Raw genomic sequence first — 14,957 nt, 5'->3', positions numbered from 1 at the left:
CTAGAATAACTAGGAGTTATTCCATTGCCTGTCAGTTCAGATTTTCCTCCCAGAGGAAGGCTGCTGTCTGGTACACAGTATAGTCAAAAGTCAGACACATTTTTAATTTCATTTGTTACTTTTTTTTTTTTTTTTTTTTAGGATGATATCTACACCTAGGGTATATATAATATCTATATCAATTCACTTCTTAGTACAAGAGCCACAACTACCACAAGTTTCAAAACTCTATAACTTACCTTTCATGTGAAGTGCCAACAACTGCTGGGGAAACCTCTACTTGATAAAAATGTGATTGTTTTGGCAAAAGAGTGAAAGTTTTTTGTCCAGAAAGAGACTGATTCTCCAGCACTACATTCAGCTCGAGAACTTCATCTGTAGGATTAGTGATAGGAATATGAATTCCAACAGTATCCTAGGAAGAAAATATAAAAGTAATTAAAAAAAAGTAAAAATAAATGTTAAAACCCACACAAAATGAATTATGAGCGATTACACAAAGATGTCTCTCAAACAAATATAGAACACTTATACATGATTTGCACTTATGCAAAAACACACTACACTTTTGTTACATGCCTGAACTAACCCAAAAAAGAGAAGTTGCAGTAAGACACAATTCAGTCAATCTTCTAGTTGTAGACTCTTTAATTACATGAATAAGGAAAAGTTCAAGTCTTCTCAGACAGTCCACATTTCAAGATTCCTGCTCAAGCAGGGTCATCTCCTGGATTGTGTCCAGGCAGCTTCTGAATATCTCCAGAGATGGAGACCACAACCTTTCTGGGCAGTACACATCAATGCTCAGTCACTCTCACAGTACTGAGGCTTTTATTTCATACTCAGGCAGAAGCAGTTATTACAAAATATGGGAGTCACTATGGCCTGATAAGGTAAATACATGCAGATTTTTTACATAGAGCATCTTTAAGATGAACAAAAATTGGGCAGAAGCAGGTCAGTCCACACAGCCATCACATCACATCCACAAGCTGCTTCTGAAACTGCTATATTTACCTAGTTTGCAATGATTCCCTTCTCCCTTCCCTTGTCCAATGTAAGGTAATTCTATAAATCCATCCTATGAAACCTATGTATACAAATAGCAACATACTTTAACATTTTAAGCAAGAAGGACTATATTAATGAAGGAAGTTTACTGTCACAGGATTACAAAGGACATTCAGGATACACTCCTGATGTTTAAAATCCATATCTTCTATTTATATGTGTTAACATGTATAAAATATGCAGAATCCCAAACTAAATATATGCGTATACTTCTATGTATCTCTATTTCTATTCCCATTTTGTTCTAATCAAGAAGATTATTTCAAAATGTAGGTTTTATGTTGTTGGGGTTTGTTTTTGTTTGTTTTGTAGTTTAAACATACATTGATTTGGTTCTCACAGCAAAAATTTGCCATATGTATTCATTGAACTGCTATATGGAAGGAGGAAAAGGTACATCTAAAATTACTAATACAAAAAATTGAACATGTAATACATCACAACCCCTCACACAGCTTTAAGCCTTCATATGATTTGGTGAATTCCTATATATTTACATTTATAGAAAATGACTGCAGAAACGCACACAAAATACATTCAGTATTCTACAGATGGTAAGATTACACCAACAGTTTAAATCCTCCAAGTGCCTTGCACAGGTATGACAGAATTTAAATTTTTAATAAAATATTTTAAAGCTCAGATTAATAGTTTTTACTGGTGTAAACAAAAATCTAAATGTATCCACTATTTTGTTGCTAAAGGGTTCATAACAATTTTATAGTAAAACACTTGTACCCTGTTGAAAAATTACCACTAGAAAGGACACATGACATGTAACTACTTCTTTAGGAAAAAAAAAAAGAAAAAAGAAAAAAAAAAAAAGAAGGATATGCTACCAAATAAACAAACATACAAAGTATTTTAGCTTCTTACTCAAAGGTGATATTATATTGCTAAAATTAGCTTAATGAAAAGCAGCTTTCACTTGCCAGTGTCAAATGAATTCCTAAGAAATACATTTCCCAGAATTTCCTGGGAAATTTGCTTGGAATTCCAGTAAATGTTTCAATGATTTGTTATTGTATGCATTGTGATAAGAGTACACATATATATGTCAACAGAACATGTATGTAGTGTATATTTCCAGAGCTTTCAAACCCTTGTTATGGATGCATACCACTAAGTTAAATCACAAAATACCCATCCAACAGCCAATAGTATTCTTTTTCATGAAAGGACCATTGTATCTGAAGAAATGTGAAGTAGCCATAACATAGGCAGTTCCCAAACTGCAGACCTTGAGGTGAAAGATCCCAGAAATACTGCAGAAGAAAATATTTTGTGCAGATAAGTGGTAAGAATATTATTTTTGACAAGCCTGTGGAGATAAAGCAGAAGAACTCTGCTTATCCAAATCCTCATTCCTCTAGACTGACAAAAAAACAAGTACATTCTTTCTCTTGGCTGCCCCTAATGACAAGCAGGAATGTTGCTTACTCAAAGACTGAACTTCCAAAGTTGGTGGTAACAATGAAAAAATAGATATCAGTGTCACCATTAGCTTATCTGTAGCTTACTAGGAGGAAATTAAGATAGTTTCCTTTTCCTACAACTTTAAATTGACATTTAATTACTACTTGATTCCCTTTCTTGGAACAAAAGAAGCTCAGAAGGTGTCTCAGCACCGTGAATGTCAGAGTTTCAGTGCTGTATTGAAAAAAAGTTTAGCCCAAATTTTCAAATTAGTTGTAGAAATTAGAGCTGGCTCTTGAATTGCTTGGTACAATATGCCTTGAGTGCATACCTCTCCTCAGCACTGCTCATCCCCTCCACAAAATCTTCTAATACAAACCGACATTTCTACTCTCCATTGGATACCTCTCCCATTGATCATTCAGACCAATGGAAGACCTTAACCTCCTATGCTGGAAGGGCTGAGTCTTCAGCTTTCTACTGACTTGTAGGTTAGTGGAATGGATCTTCATCAAGTGAATCATCTAACTCACCATATGCCTACATTAAATTTTTTCTTGTTGACAGACATTAACATTATCATGCTCCTGTGTATTCATTTTTTATTTGGCATATTTTGCCTTAAAAAATATCAGTTTGCAAAAAGGTACTGTTTATCAACAGAAGAACAAGTTTAACCACCTGAAGTGCAGAAGTGCATCTTACGTAAATTACGTATTGTCTTGAATCCATTCTTATCACTACTGAAGTACAAGAAATTAACTAGAAGAAAAAAAAAAACAACTATTCACAGGACATCTAATATTAGAAGTTAATACCATAATTGGTGCTACTGGTCAGAAGAACTGGATGAGGTTTAATAAGAGCAAGTATAGAGTCTTGTACCTAGGGAGGAATAACCACATGCACCAGTACAGGCTAGGGGATGATCTGCTGGAGAGGAGATCTGCAGAGAAGGACCTGGGTGTTCTGGTGGACAACAGGTTAGCCACAAGCCAGCAGTGTGCCCTGGTGGCCAAGAAGGCCAATAGCATCTTGGGGTGCATTAAAAAGAGCATGGCCAGCCGGTCAAGGGAGGTGATCCTCCCCCTCTACTCTGCCCTGGTGAGGCCACGTCTGGTCTACTGTATCCAGTTCTGAGCTGCCCAGTACAAAACAGACAGGGATCTCCTGGAAACAGCCCAGCAGATGGCCACAAAGATGATAAAGGGCCTGGAGCACCCCTCTTATGAGGAAAGGCTGAGCGATCTGGGTCTGTTCAGCTTTTAGAAAAGGCGGCTCAGAGGGGATCCGATCAATGTCTATAAATATCTAAGGTGCAGGAGGCAAATGGACAAGGCCAGACTCTTTTCAGTGGTGTGTGGTGATAGGATAAGGGGAAATGGACACAAACTGAAGCATAGGATGTTCTGCACAAATGTGCATAAGAACTTCTTCACAGTGAGGTTGACGGAACACTGGAAGAGGCTGCCCAGGGAGATTGTGGAGTCTCCTTCTCTGGAGATGTTCAAGACCTGCCTGGAAACCTACTTGTGCAGCCTGGTCTAGGGAGCCTGCTTTGTATGGGGGCTGGACAAGATGATCTTTAGAGGTCCCTTCCAGCCCCTACAATTCTGTGATTCTGTGATGAGTTCCAGGTGTAAATTTGCATATAAATTTACGTATTAAAATTACACTACATTGAATTTCTGATAGCTGAAATGGGCATTAAGTGTCTAAGTAATAAAGCCCTAAAACAGAATGCAGAAACTATTAGTTCATAAATCTTTGCAGTAAGTGAATCCTCATTGACTACAAAATTCTACACCATTATCCTCTTAATAGAGACTAGACAGTGTTGCAAGCAAACAAACTGGGAAAAAAATGCATTGTAATAGATGACTGCTAAAAATGTCTGAAATTGAAGGAAAGGAGGAGACTGAAAAACTGTTTTATCCTGTAACTCTGTAGAGGTTTAACACTGGTAAGCATCTATGTACCACATGGTCTATATGCCCTGCCCAGAGGTGGATAGGTGTAAGAGAATTGGAAGGGCAAAAGTTACAAAACTTGCGGGCTGAGATAAAGACAGATTAACAGGAAAGGGGGGAGACAGGAGAGGGAATGAAGGAAAATAAAACAACAACAACACAAAACCAAAGGTAAAAAAAAGGGATGCACAATGCAATTGCTCTCCACTAGCCAACTGATGCCTAGTCAGTCCCTGAACAATGTCAGTAACGCCTAGCCAACTTCTTCAGTTTTACTGTTGAGTATGACATCACGTGGTATGAAATATCCCTTTGGTTACTCTTGGTCAACTGTTCTGGTTGTGTCCACTCCCAGCTTCTCCGAGCACTCCAGCCTACTCACTAGCAGGCAGTCTGAGAAAAGCACTTCACTCTGCATAAACACTGTTCAGTAACAACTAAAACATCATTGTGTTTACAATATGGTTTTCACCACAAATCCAAGGCCACCTCTGAATCCTTGTCCTTCCTCCTGAGAACACAAACAGATTTCTTTTTCAGATTCATCAGACTCAGAGATGAAAAAAATGTCAATTAGAGCTACCTTTCACCAACCTCTGTACTGAAGATTGGCACTTTTAGTGATCGGTTTAGTTGGCCTAGCCACTGCATAAAGTAACCTGGATTATCACAGCTAAAGCAGGCTAGAGAGCAGTATCAAAAATATGTAACAGTAGGTTAATCTTTCCCATTTGTACAGCTAATATGGAAGGAGACATCTGCTAATGTGTTAATGTAGTAAAGGACCAAACTCATCTTCAGAGGATTGTAAAGGAAAACCATTTATATCTATTCTGTCAACATCATTTTTGGGAATTATGACTCAGCAACTGACAGTTTTCTGTGACGGTTCTATTCATCACTCTCATAGGTAATCTTGCTGTGCAAATGCATGCAACACGAGATGTAGATTAGAATGCCACCTGTGGAAAGCATAGTTTGAATCAAATCAAGAGATGTTTTTACAGTTCTTGTACAAAAGGACTATTTGGACTATTTTAGATGGCTGACACTTGAGTAACTCCAGGCTTCATCTCTCAGAAAAGAGGCATTTTTCTTTTCTTCAAAATGTCTGATCTACTTCACAGACTAAGTCATATCCATATTGTCAGATAGAAATTCTACTTTCTATAGCTTACTTAAATTCAGTATCACTCAATAAAAGCACGAGAAATAGCAACATTTCTAAGTTAGAAATATACTGCTCTTAGATAATAAAATCAAGATATCTATAAGTTACTACTGTGTTTCTAGAGGATCTGTTATGTCTAATATAAAGGTAATACACAATTCTTACTCTAGTGTTTGATGACACAGATATTTGCCCCAAAATCAGTCTTCAGAACACCATTTGTAACTAACACTTCCAGGGAAGTTCAGGAGATGCAGAATTTTAGGATAATATCAGTTTTCAAATAACTTCATTTCTCACAGGCCTAAACTAAATCTTACCTATAGAGATATTAGTGAATGTCAGGTAAGTATTTAAGCAAATCTTTGCCTATTTCTTGTTTAGAAAAAATAAAAAAATTACTATTGTCCCTGGATTTTGGATGTATACAGAAACAAGAACTTGAGTTCCTGAGCTAATTGTATCTACCCATACAGTGCTTCAACAAACAGCTAGCTGCAGTTACTTTCTGCTGGTCTCACTGTTAGGTTTTCAAATCCTATAAGTTGTGCTGTAAATTCACGATTCTAATAGATTACAGGAGGCTTTGGAAGACTTGGTGAGTGCTGATGATTTCTGCACATAATGACAACAGTGACTGGAAGAACAGAATTACTCCTAGGATATAATTCCAACAGTTGTAATCCATTTAGCATTTGGGGTTTTGAACTTGTATTTTTACCATGAGTATACTATACTGGATTGAAAATTTACTTGCTAAATTTATGGCTGTGCTTAATGATAGTCTCTGTGATTCATTTAATGCATTTAGCATTTTTCTTTCTTTGTGCATCATTCTGATTTATACAGTTGTATTCATAATTGTGTAGGTATCGCGGTGTAATTAGATAAAAAAAGTTCAGGCAGTGGATTATTAAGGAATGACAAAAAATACCACATGTGGTCAGCAGTCAAGGGAAGGTGATCCTGCCCCTCTACTCTGCACTGGTGAGTCCTCAATACAGGAGAGATGTGGACCTGTTGGAGTGCATCCAGAGGAGAGCTGCAAAAATGCCCTAAGGTATGGAACACCTTGTCTACAAGGACAGGCTGAGAGAGGTGGGCTGCTCAGCCTGGAGAAGAGAAGGCTTCTGAAGACCTAAAAGCTGTCTATCAGTATGTAAATGGGGTCTGCAAGAAAGAAGGAGACTGTTGTAATAGGACAAGGGTAAGTGGTTTCAAAATAAGGAGGGGAGTTTTAGACTGGATATAAGAATGAAGTTTTTTACGATAAGGGTGGTGAGACATGGGAAGAGGTAGCCCAGAAGAGGTGGTGGATGTCCCTGGACACACTCAAGGTCAGGATGGATGGAGCTCTGAGCACCCTGATGTAGCTGCGGGTGCCCCTGTTCACTGCAGGGGAGTTGGACCAAATGACCTTGAAGGGTCACTTCCAATTCAAATACTTCTATGATTCTATGAAAATTTGATGTGGTGAAGTTAGGAAGCTCTCTCAGGCACAAAGCTACAAACATGACAAGGATTACATGAGTGAAATGCTAATCTATGAGCAAGCTCAGGGCTCATCAAGAAAAGGAAGCGATCAATATTTCTCATAATGGTGTGCTTCTGAGATTTTCAGAAGAAGTCAGTAAAAACAAACTTACAATTGCTTACCAGAATCTAATGAAACTACAGTAGAATAGCAGTAATAACTGATTATTGCATATTCTGTCACTAATGACTACAGTTCTACGTGTGGAAGCAAATATTCTATCTGTTCCTACTCTGTGCCCATGCTAATATGAGCTAACAAATAGTACTTCACTTTTTTAAAACTAGTAACCAACTCTGATAGTCTTTAATTTTTACAATCAAACTAATGAGATAATTTACATGTCCACTTCAGCATCAGCACCAAGTTGCTCAATCAGTAGCAGTAAAATGATAATTAATTTAGATGCCTTGGATCTTTTGTCTACTGTATCTTTCATTACGTAGGTCTAAAGAGAGAATTTATAATCATTAAGGAAACAAGTTCCTTTGCAATTTTAAAGACTGACACTATAATTATTGCTGGCAGAAAACACATAGAGAACATTCTAGAACAAAAATGAAATTGTCATAGTTTCCACTGAAAACAACAATTCTCATGAATTTTCCATGTGCAGGCAAGCAAAAGTAGATCTCTCCCATATCTTAGAAGCTTTTTTTCTGAAGGCAACTTCTATTTTTTACATGCACAAGCACTCTCAGCAGTCAGGTGTCCAAGAAATTCAAACAGAATTTCTTAAATATTCATAGCTTTTCTGAAAGCAGAAATAAATAGAAATGGGAAGGAATAGTCTCCGTAAGAATTATCAATGCAGTTCTATGGTTTATTATGAAATACAGGATGAGAAAAACCTTAAAAAGTCTCGCATACAAAAAGAAATGCTGCATTATTGTCTTCCATATATGATATATTAAAGGTTCTGAGACTAGACTAGTAATCTGTCGTACACTTTCCTTTAATATTATCAGAATGATTTCTCTAAGAAAGTAATACAGGTCTACACAGAATATCTATTAATATCACACAGAATATCTATTAATAACATTAACACCAACATATATATCAGTGACTGATATCTGCTACTAGAACTTCTGAAGGAGCTAAAATTAGAGCAGTCTTAACCACAAGGTCCACTCTTGCATTTCTCCCAGTATCTCTAAGCAGTCTTACTAATTCTAGTATCAGCCAGAATGCAATTTCTCTCTCTTCAAGGGGCAGTATGGAAAGAGAACCATGGATTTATGAGTAAAGATATAAAGCCCTTTAAATAAAGATCTCTGTGTATTTCAGTGTGCGCAGTTTTGAGTACCTAGCAGATGACCTGGAAAGAACCACTGTCACAATGCTCCCCAAATATACCTTTTTTAGCCTAACTATATAGCTGGACATAAGCCATTATTTCATTATAAATTTTCATCATATCATCATCCCAAGATTACAGTTTTAAAACTTAAGAAAATATCAATTAAGTTCTATTTCACCTTTTGTTTTTTTTTTAATATACATCACAGAGTCACCATCTGCTGTGTATGGATCACACAGAACGGAGTATTGCATTTCTTTTCTAGAGACCGTCAAAAATGAGGAAGCTTTGAAGTTGGAAAGAGCTGGAACTGGTAATGTAAGCAGCTTGCTCATGTAAATATCTTGGTAAAAGTGAAGACTAGAACAGTGATCTTTTAAGATTATTACTGAAAAGAATATGTGTATGAGTGGCACAAATTGGGGAGTCACTGTAAATGGCAACACTGGGGCAAGTTTTAACTCAACAAGAACACTAATGGAAGAGGAGATAGGTAGCATATATTTCAGAGTTACAGTACGAACTTCTAAGTACTCATACTGAGGGACTTGGCAGAGTAGAGATCAAGCTATTTTCTCTTACACAGAAACCAAGCTCAATCCCTTCCAGGCATTTGGTTTTATTGAAGCAGAAACTAAGAACTCAGTGTTCAAAATGGACTTTCCCCTCAGGCTTTGTTCTATTGTTGAGATACTACTTGGAGCTCATATATTGGATATTTCCTTTCAAGAAAGCCAAAATTGTTCTTCAAATATATGCATGTGTTGGAAAGTCTCTTGACTCAATGACTCAGCAATATACACTTAGACTTTTCTCCATGAATTAGACAGCTGCTGAAGGGTATGTGAGGTTGAAGCAATAATTGCCAGCCATTTAGGCATTTTACACAAAAGCTTAAGTTTCTGATTACTTGTTGACCTCTACACAAAGTCTGAATAAATCCATTAGATGCCATTTGCAAGGCAATCTGTTAACGTTGAACTATTCAGTTTAAACTCAATTTTTCAAAGAGACCATGAATTTGAATTTATCAGACTAAATTCAACCTCTTTACTACTATTGCCAATATGGGAATCCGTAGTAAACATTAACGTAAAATTCAGTAATCAAAAAAAAAAAAAATAATTGTTGCAATGCTATTAATAGCTGAAGATACTTAATGTCCATTTGGTAAAATTTTTAGAGTTTTATTCTTGTCTCTACATGTAGGAATAAAGAAACTGCAAGTGTACAAACAACTTACAATACCTGGAAGTGTTTCTTAATAAATACTTATGACTAAGGAATATGCATGAACAAACAGTAATTTGTCATTTGAAAGCTTCTTGCTGTACTCTATTTACCTCGTTACTAAGTACACAATGACTACTGCTTTCCATGAAATGCACAGTGCTAATTTGTACTCCTCTTTTCTCACAAATAACCTTAGCCGGAATTTGTTCAATAGAAGTTACTTTCACAGGGTACCAAAATGACCTTTAAGTTACTTTTATGCAATTAGTACTGGAGATTAAACTAACACAGTCTCAATGCTCATAATGACTCAAGCTCTTCTTTTAATTTTTTGGTTGCAATGACTTTTGTATACCTTCGGAGAAATTTAAATCAAACAGCATTTCCATTTTAAAAAAGTTGAAGAACAGCCTTCAGACAGTAACAGACATTGACCCCTTCTTTTTAGTAAGGATGATGATTACAAAAATACCAGTGATACGTCCATCCTGTCATAGTCATATAGTCATTCCTTACTCTGATTCAGAAATGATAGGAAATACCTTTTTTTTTTTGTTGTTCTTTTTCAATAAGTCAAATCATTTAAAATTTATGGGCTTTTAGTCTTAATTGAATGTCTGAAGAAAAATGTCAATTAAAAATGTCTCAGAAGTTACAAAATTACAAAATGCATTCTTAATTCATGATTTTTACTTTAAATAATAAATGAAAAAATAACAATTGAAAATGAAGCATAATTTAAATTTTAAGTTGTACCTGCTTTACATCTGGTTTTATTTTAACAAGCTCTCCACATTATCCTTATCCACTGACGTAAGACAGTTCCCAGGATATTTAAACTCATAAAAACATGATGGCATCATTCTGGTTGTAAAACTTACAAAAGACTGGGTGCAAATATTTACCTATCTTAGCATGCAGTGAGGCACAAAGAGTAGACATATAGGCCAGTGCAAGTTGCTCTATTTTTTTCTTTTTTTACTTTAAAGTAGTCCTATTTCACTCTAATGAACAGAGCACCCACTAGTGGCTGTAGAACATCAGACAAGATCGTTTTCCAGCTAAATTTCACCCAGAAGAGATTCAGTGCATGCACTCCAGGATTGCTGTGCAGTATAAGAGAAAGTAAGTGGGAATGATCAGGAGATACTCAAATAGCATGCTATTGCTACAGACTTAGAGGCTAACACAGATGCCTCCTTTCTTGCAGGTTCACTTCAAGTGAATGAATGAGAGAAATAGAAGAGCTAGGACAGAGGTGTGATCTTGAGAAAATGAACCCATCTTTTGTACATTCTCTGTAAAAAAAAAAAAAAGTTATGTAATTAAAACAGATTAGATGGCTGCTAAAGTGCCAAATACACATACGTTAGAAAGGAAAATCAAATCTGGTCTTGGGTGAGAAGAATTTGAAGAGTAGGCCCCAGAATAGGACTATTTTAAATACCCTAGTTTTCTAACTTTTGCCCTTCTCTCTTTCCAGAGCAAGGAACCACGCAAGCAACTGTATGGTGTTTAGATGCCTATGCAGCTGAAGTCAGAAATATTGATTAATCCACCTATTTAATCAGAACATAACAAAATACTCTATATTATAATCAAATATATTCTATAAAATAATCAAATTATTGATTAGAGAACTATTATCACTTCACAGTATTTTGGGGGTTTCTGTGGACTTTTACAAGTATACAACATATTAAAAAAAAAACCCAAAAAACTCAAAGTAAATGCGAGCTGAATTCCTAATTATTCAGAAGGCATAGCCAAAGTCATTTGAACACAAAACAGACCAAGACTACACGTAGGAAAACTAAAATATCTTTATTTCACAAAATGAAACTTAGCCAAATCAGACCTTCCTATGTGTTCAGGATCCCACTCACTGCTCAGTCCCATTTCGCACCTTCAACAGTGGTAATAAAGTTAGGAATGGGAGCACACTGTAACTATGAAAACTAAAGGTTTCTCACACTGGATTACTTCACCCTGACAGCCCTTCCACTAGAGGCTACACGTAGGTCTTGGCTGCTAGAATTCACATTTTTGTGCTGGAAAATATTTATAACTTTTAAGTTCCCAGGGGTTCAGATCAGCACTAGTTCAAACTTAATGGATGTTTGCCATGCACACACTGAACAGAAAAAGATGGAGAACTGGAATCAAGATCCAGAGTTATTCTGCTTTCTCCAGAGGAGAAGCTATTCTCTCCCTTGGCAAAATATTCTTCTATTAATAGATAAAGAAGAAGAGCAGAATCTCTTATTTTATGTAAGTGCTTTAGAATCACAGCATCACAATTCCATATTTACTGTAACAATTCCCAATAGCAATTGCAGGCTATGAGTAAGACAGCTCACTTGACTCCTGAAACAAATAATGAGATCTGTCTAACAGCATTTCCAAGATTTCATTTCAATGGTTTTGCCAGTGGTTTTGTATAGTCAAGCATAGCCATCAAGCCAGTTTGTCATAGATTGACTTTTGATTTAAGAGGATGCTGTGTTATGAATCATTTTGAAAGGTTAATGGGATTTAACAACCCTTGTTACTTTCCATCTGATATTTTGAATTTCATTCATGGAAAACTTCTGTGGTTTTTTCTATGTTGCATGCAATTTTTTTTAAGAAGTTACATTTCTTAAGATGCCACTTAATTATCTCATCTTCACTTTGACTAACGCAGATAGAGGACAAGCACTGCTAAAATCCAAATGGTTATCTTTCTCTACTGATTTTATCGGTTTAATTTTCTTAGCACTTTTGGAGAAATACTAGAAGTTTCAAGTGAGAAATATAAATAAAAATTAATACCTTATCATACTCTTCATCTTGGAAGAGACATAAGTTAGAAAGAATATTATAGAAGTCTACAAAATCATGACTAGTATGAGGAGAGTGGATAGGGTTTAACTGTTTTCTGGCTGCTGTCTTTCAATAACCAAGGGGCATCAAGTTAAAATAAAAGACATACCTAAAAATAAAATTATTGATTCATTCACAATGTAAATCCCTCAAAGTCAAGGCAAAGGATGTTATTAATGCAATGTAAAGAATGAACAGAAAACTCTTAACAGCTACAAAGTTACAACCCTATATGTACATACTCTTGCTAGTTTTCTGTGCTTTTAATGTATTTCCTTTGATTTCCTTCCAGTACTTCAGTACAATTCTTAACACATGAGAACCAGACCTTCAATTAATATTTCAGTAACAGTAGCACAAACATTATTTGCTATCTGCTTATATTTGACCACTTTTTAGTAGTCATAGACTGTATTAGTTCTTTACAAGACTAATTAAGATAATGCCAGGCTCTTTAAAGACAGAAAGCACTCCCATTCCAAAACAAACTGCCTGGCATACAACCAGTCAATTCAGACCATTCTACAACAGCAACCATGTGTACTGTAAATCAAGAAACTTTCTGTCATCTTCAAAATTCATCAATGTGGGTTTTTTTTGTTTTTTTTTTCACAAGATTTCCCACACAAATCTGAAGAAGGGGTGTAGCTACTTCTTTATTGTCTTCATTTCCACTCAGAAGGAACTCTCCCATTCAAGTCAATAATTTCATTGCCCCATACATAGTAAAAATATGTTAGATTTTACTGTAAGTACCTTTTGCAAGTTTTCATACTGAATTATATTCAAAATTATGAGGCAGTGCTAAAATGCCCCTTGACAAGATATTATAAAATATAATCAGTTATATAATTTGAATCTAGCTTATCCTTTTACTATTTTCTTACAGTACTTTGAAAGCAGAAAATGATACAAGACAAAGCATGGTACCGCAGGACAAAAATCTACATTATTCTTTCCAAGGTCTCAAGTTGCAAACTATTTCATTCTAGCTTTTGTGTTTACTTTGTGTTTTTCTCCACGTAAACAGACCCTGCCACATAAAATTAATTAAGGAGACTTTTCCCACCGCAGCATCTACCACTGGAAGAAGTAGTCCCTTAGTACTTGCATCACTACTAGTCAGTGTTCCTTCTCTGCCTACAATTCATGCAGAATGCAGGGCTACTAGGTAATAAAGCAGATAATTATTTAAAGAACATAATTAAAATATTAGCTCTGAAAATCAAGAGATATTTTATCTTTACACACTTAAGTGCTTTAAAACATATAATTTATCTAATATTATGCAGTCATTTTTGTAAAATTCCTAACATTAATTAAATTACTTTATTGAGAGTGAAGGTATGTGTTTATCTAGTAATACAGATATTATTAAGTACATTCCAACAATTAATGAAATCCAAATGACAAAACATTTTTGTGCGTGTAAGGAATGAGGGTACCAAAAGAGACTTACCCTACTGTGGTCAGTATGTGAACTGCTTGAAATATTTATGGATTTCAAATTTATCTAATATCCAAAACTAAATGTAGATTACAGCAGAAGAATATAATTATTTAAATAGGGTAAAGTAACCACTTTTTTCAAGCATCCATTTGATCTCATATCACTGAGCTTATGTGAGGTCTTACAAGTACTAATCTTTATTACGTAAAAACCAGGTAGTCACCTAATAAAACCAATACATTTCTGTGATAGCAGCCAGAAAATAGCAAAATCATGTTTTCTTCTAATGCAACAGAAAAAAAATTAAACAGAGTAATCTTACCAGAGCTCTGCATTTCACATCTATCTTCTTTTCAGGTGCTGCAGGTATGCTGTTAATCTTTAAGGAAAACCACACTTCGCAATTTGAAGAACTTCCTCCTATGTACAAAAGAATAGAACATTCCATAAATCATCTCACGAGGTGATCACTCCTAGCAGCATTCAAATCAATGAGAAATTTTGGCTTTTATCAGAACTGCCAGTCACTATTCATTTGGAGACAGAGAAAATCATGGATTGATTTAATTGCTGTCAGTCAACTGCTCTATCTAATCCTTTCTCATCTGGGTTCAAAATAGTAACAAAATCAATATATACACAAATTGAAAGGAAATAGCACTTTGGCAAATTAGTTTACTTGAATATCATATTGTTTTAGAATTTTAAATATAATTGATTCACAACTGTTCCCCTTCAAAAAAGAAATTTTTTTAAAAATCTATCTGATTTAATTAAGTAAAAGGTAATTCACAATAGATTCAAAAACTCATTTGTTAAATAGATCAGAATTTTCAGTTACATGGAATCCATCTTCATATACATGTTCATACATTTATTATACTGTAATTTATTTTCCTATCAGCTTGTCCTGAGCTCTAAATATTTTGATAACTACCAAGACT

The 14,957-nt window shown here is 35.4% G+C and overlaps 1 protein-coding gene across 5 annotated transcripts in view; it reads right to left on the bottom strand.

Annotated features, from left to right (window-relative positions):
- The window catches only part of C1HXORF59 (chromosome 1 open reading frame, human CXORF59), a 261,807-nt gene that overhangs the window by 75,949 nt on the left and 170,901 nt on the right, over positions 1-14,957 (bottom strand). For all 5 annotated transcript variants that reach the window (XM_416785.8, XM_040655288.2, XM_040655289.2 and 2 more), the window contains 2 exons: positions 14,336-14,433; positions 240-415 (listed from right to left, as the gene is read on the bottom strand). In XM_416785.8, the coding sequence (XP_416785.5) occupies positions 240-415; positions 14,336-14,433 (274 nt within the window). The remainder of the gene's footprint in view (positions 1-239; positions 416-14,335; positions 14,434-14,957) is intronic.

The sequence above is a fragment of the Gallus gallus genome, chromosome 1 (assembly GCF_016699485.2).
Source record: "Gallus gallus isolate bGalGal1 chromosome 1, bGalGal1.mat.broiler.GRCg7b, whole genome shotgun sequence".
Lineage (NCBI taxonomy): Eukaryota > Metazoa > Chordata > Aves > Galliformes > Phasianidae > Gallus > Gallus gallus.
Note: the sequence above shows the minus strand (reverse complement) of the source record. Positions and strands in the feature narration are given on the sequence as shown.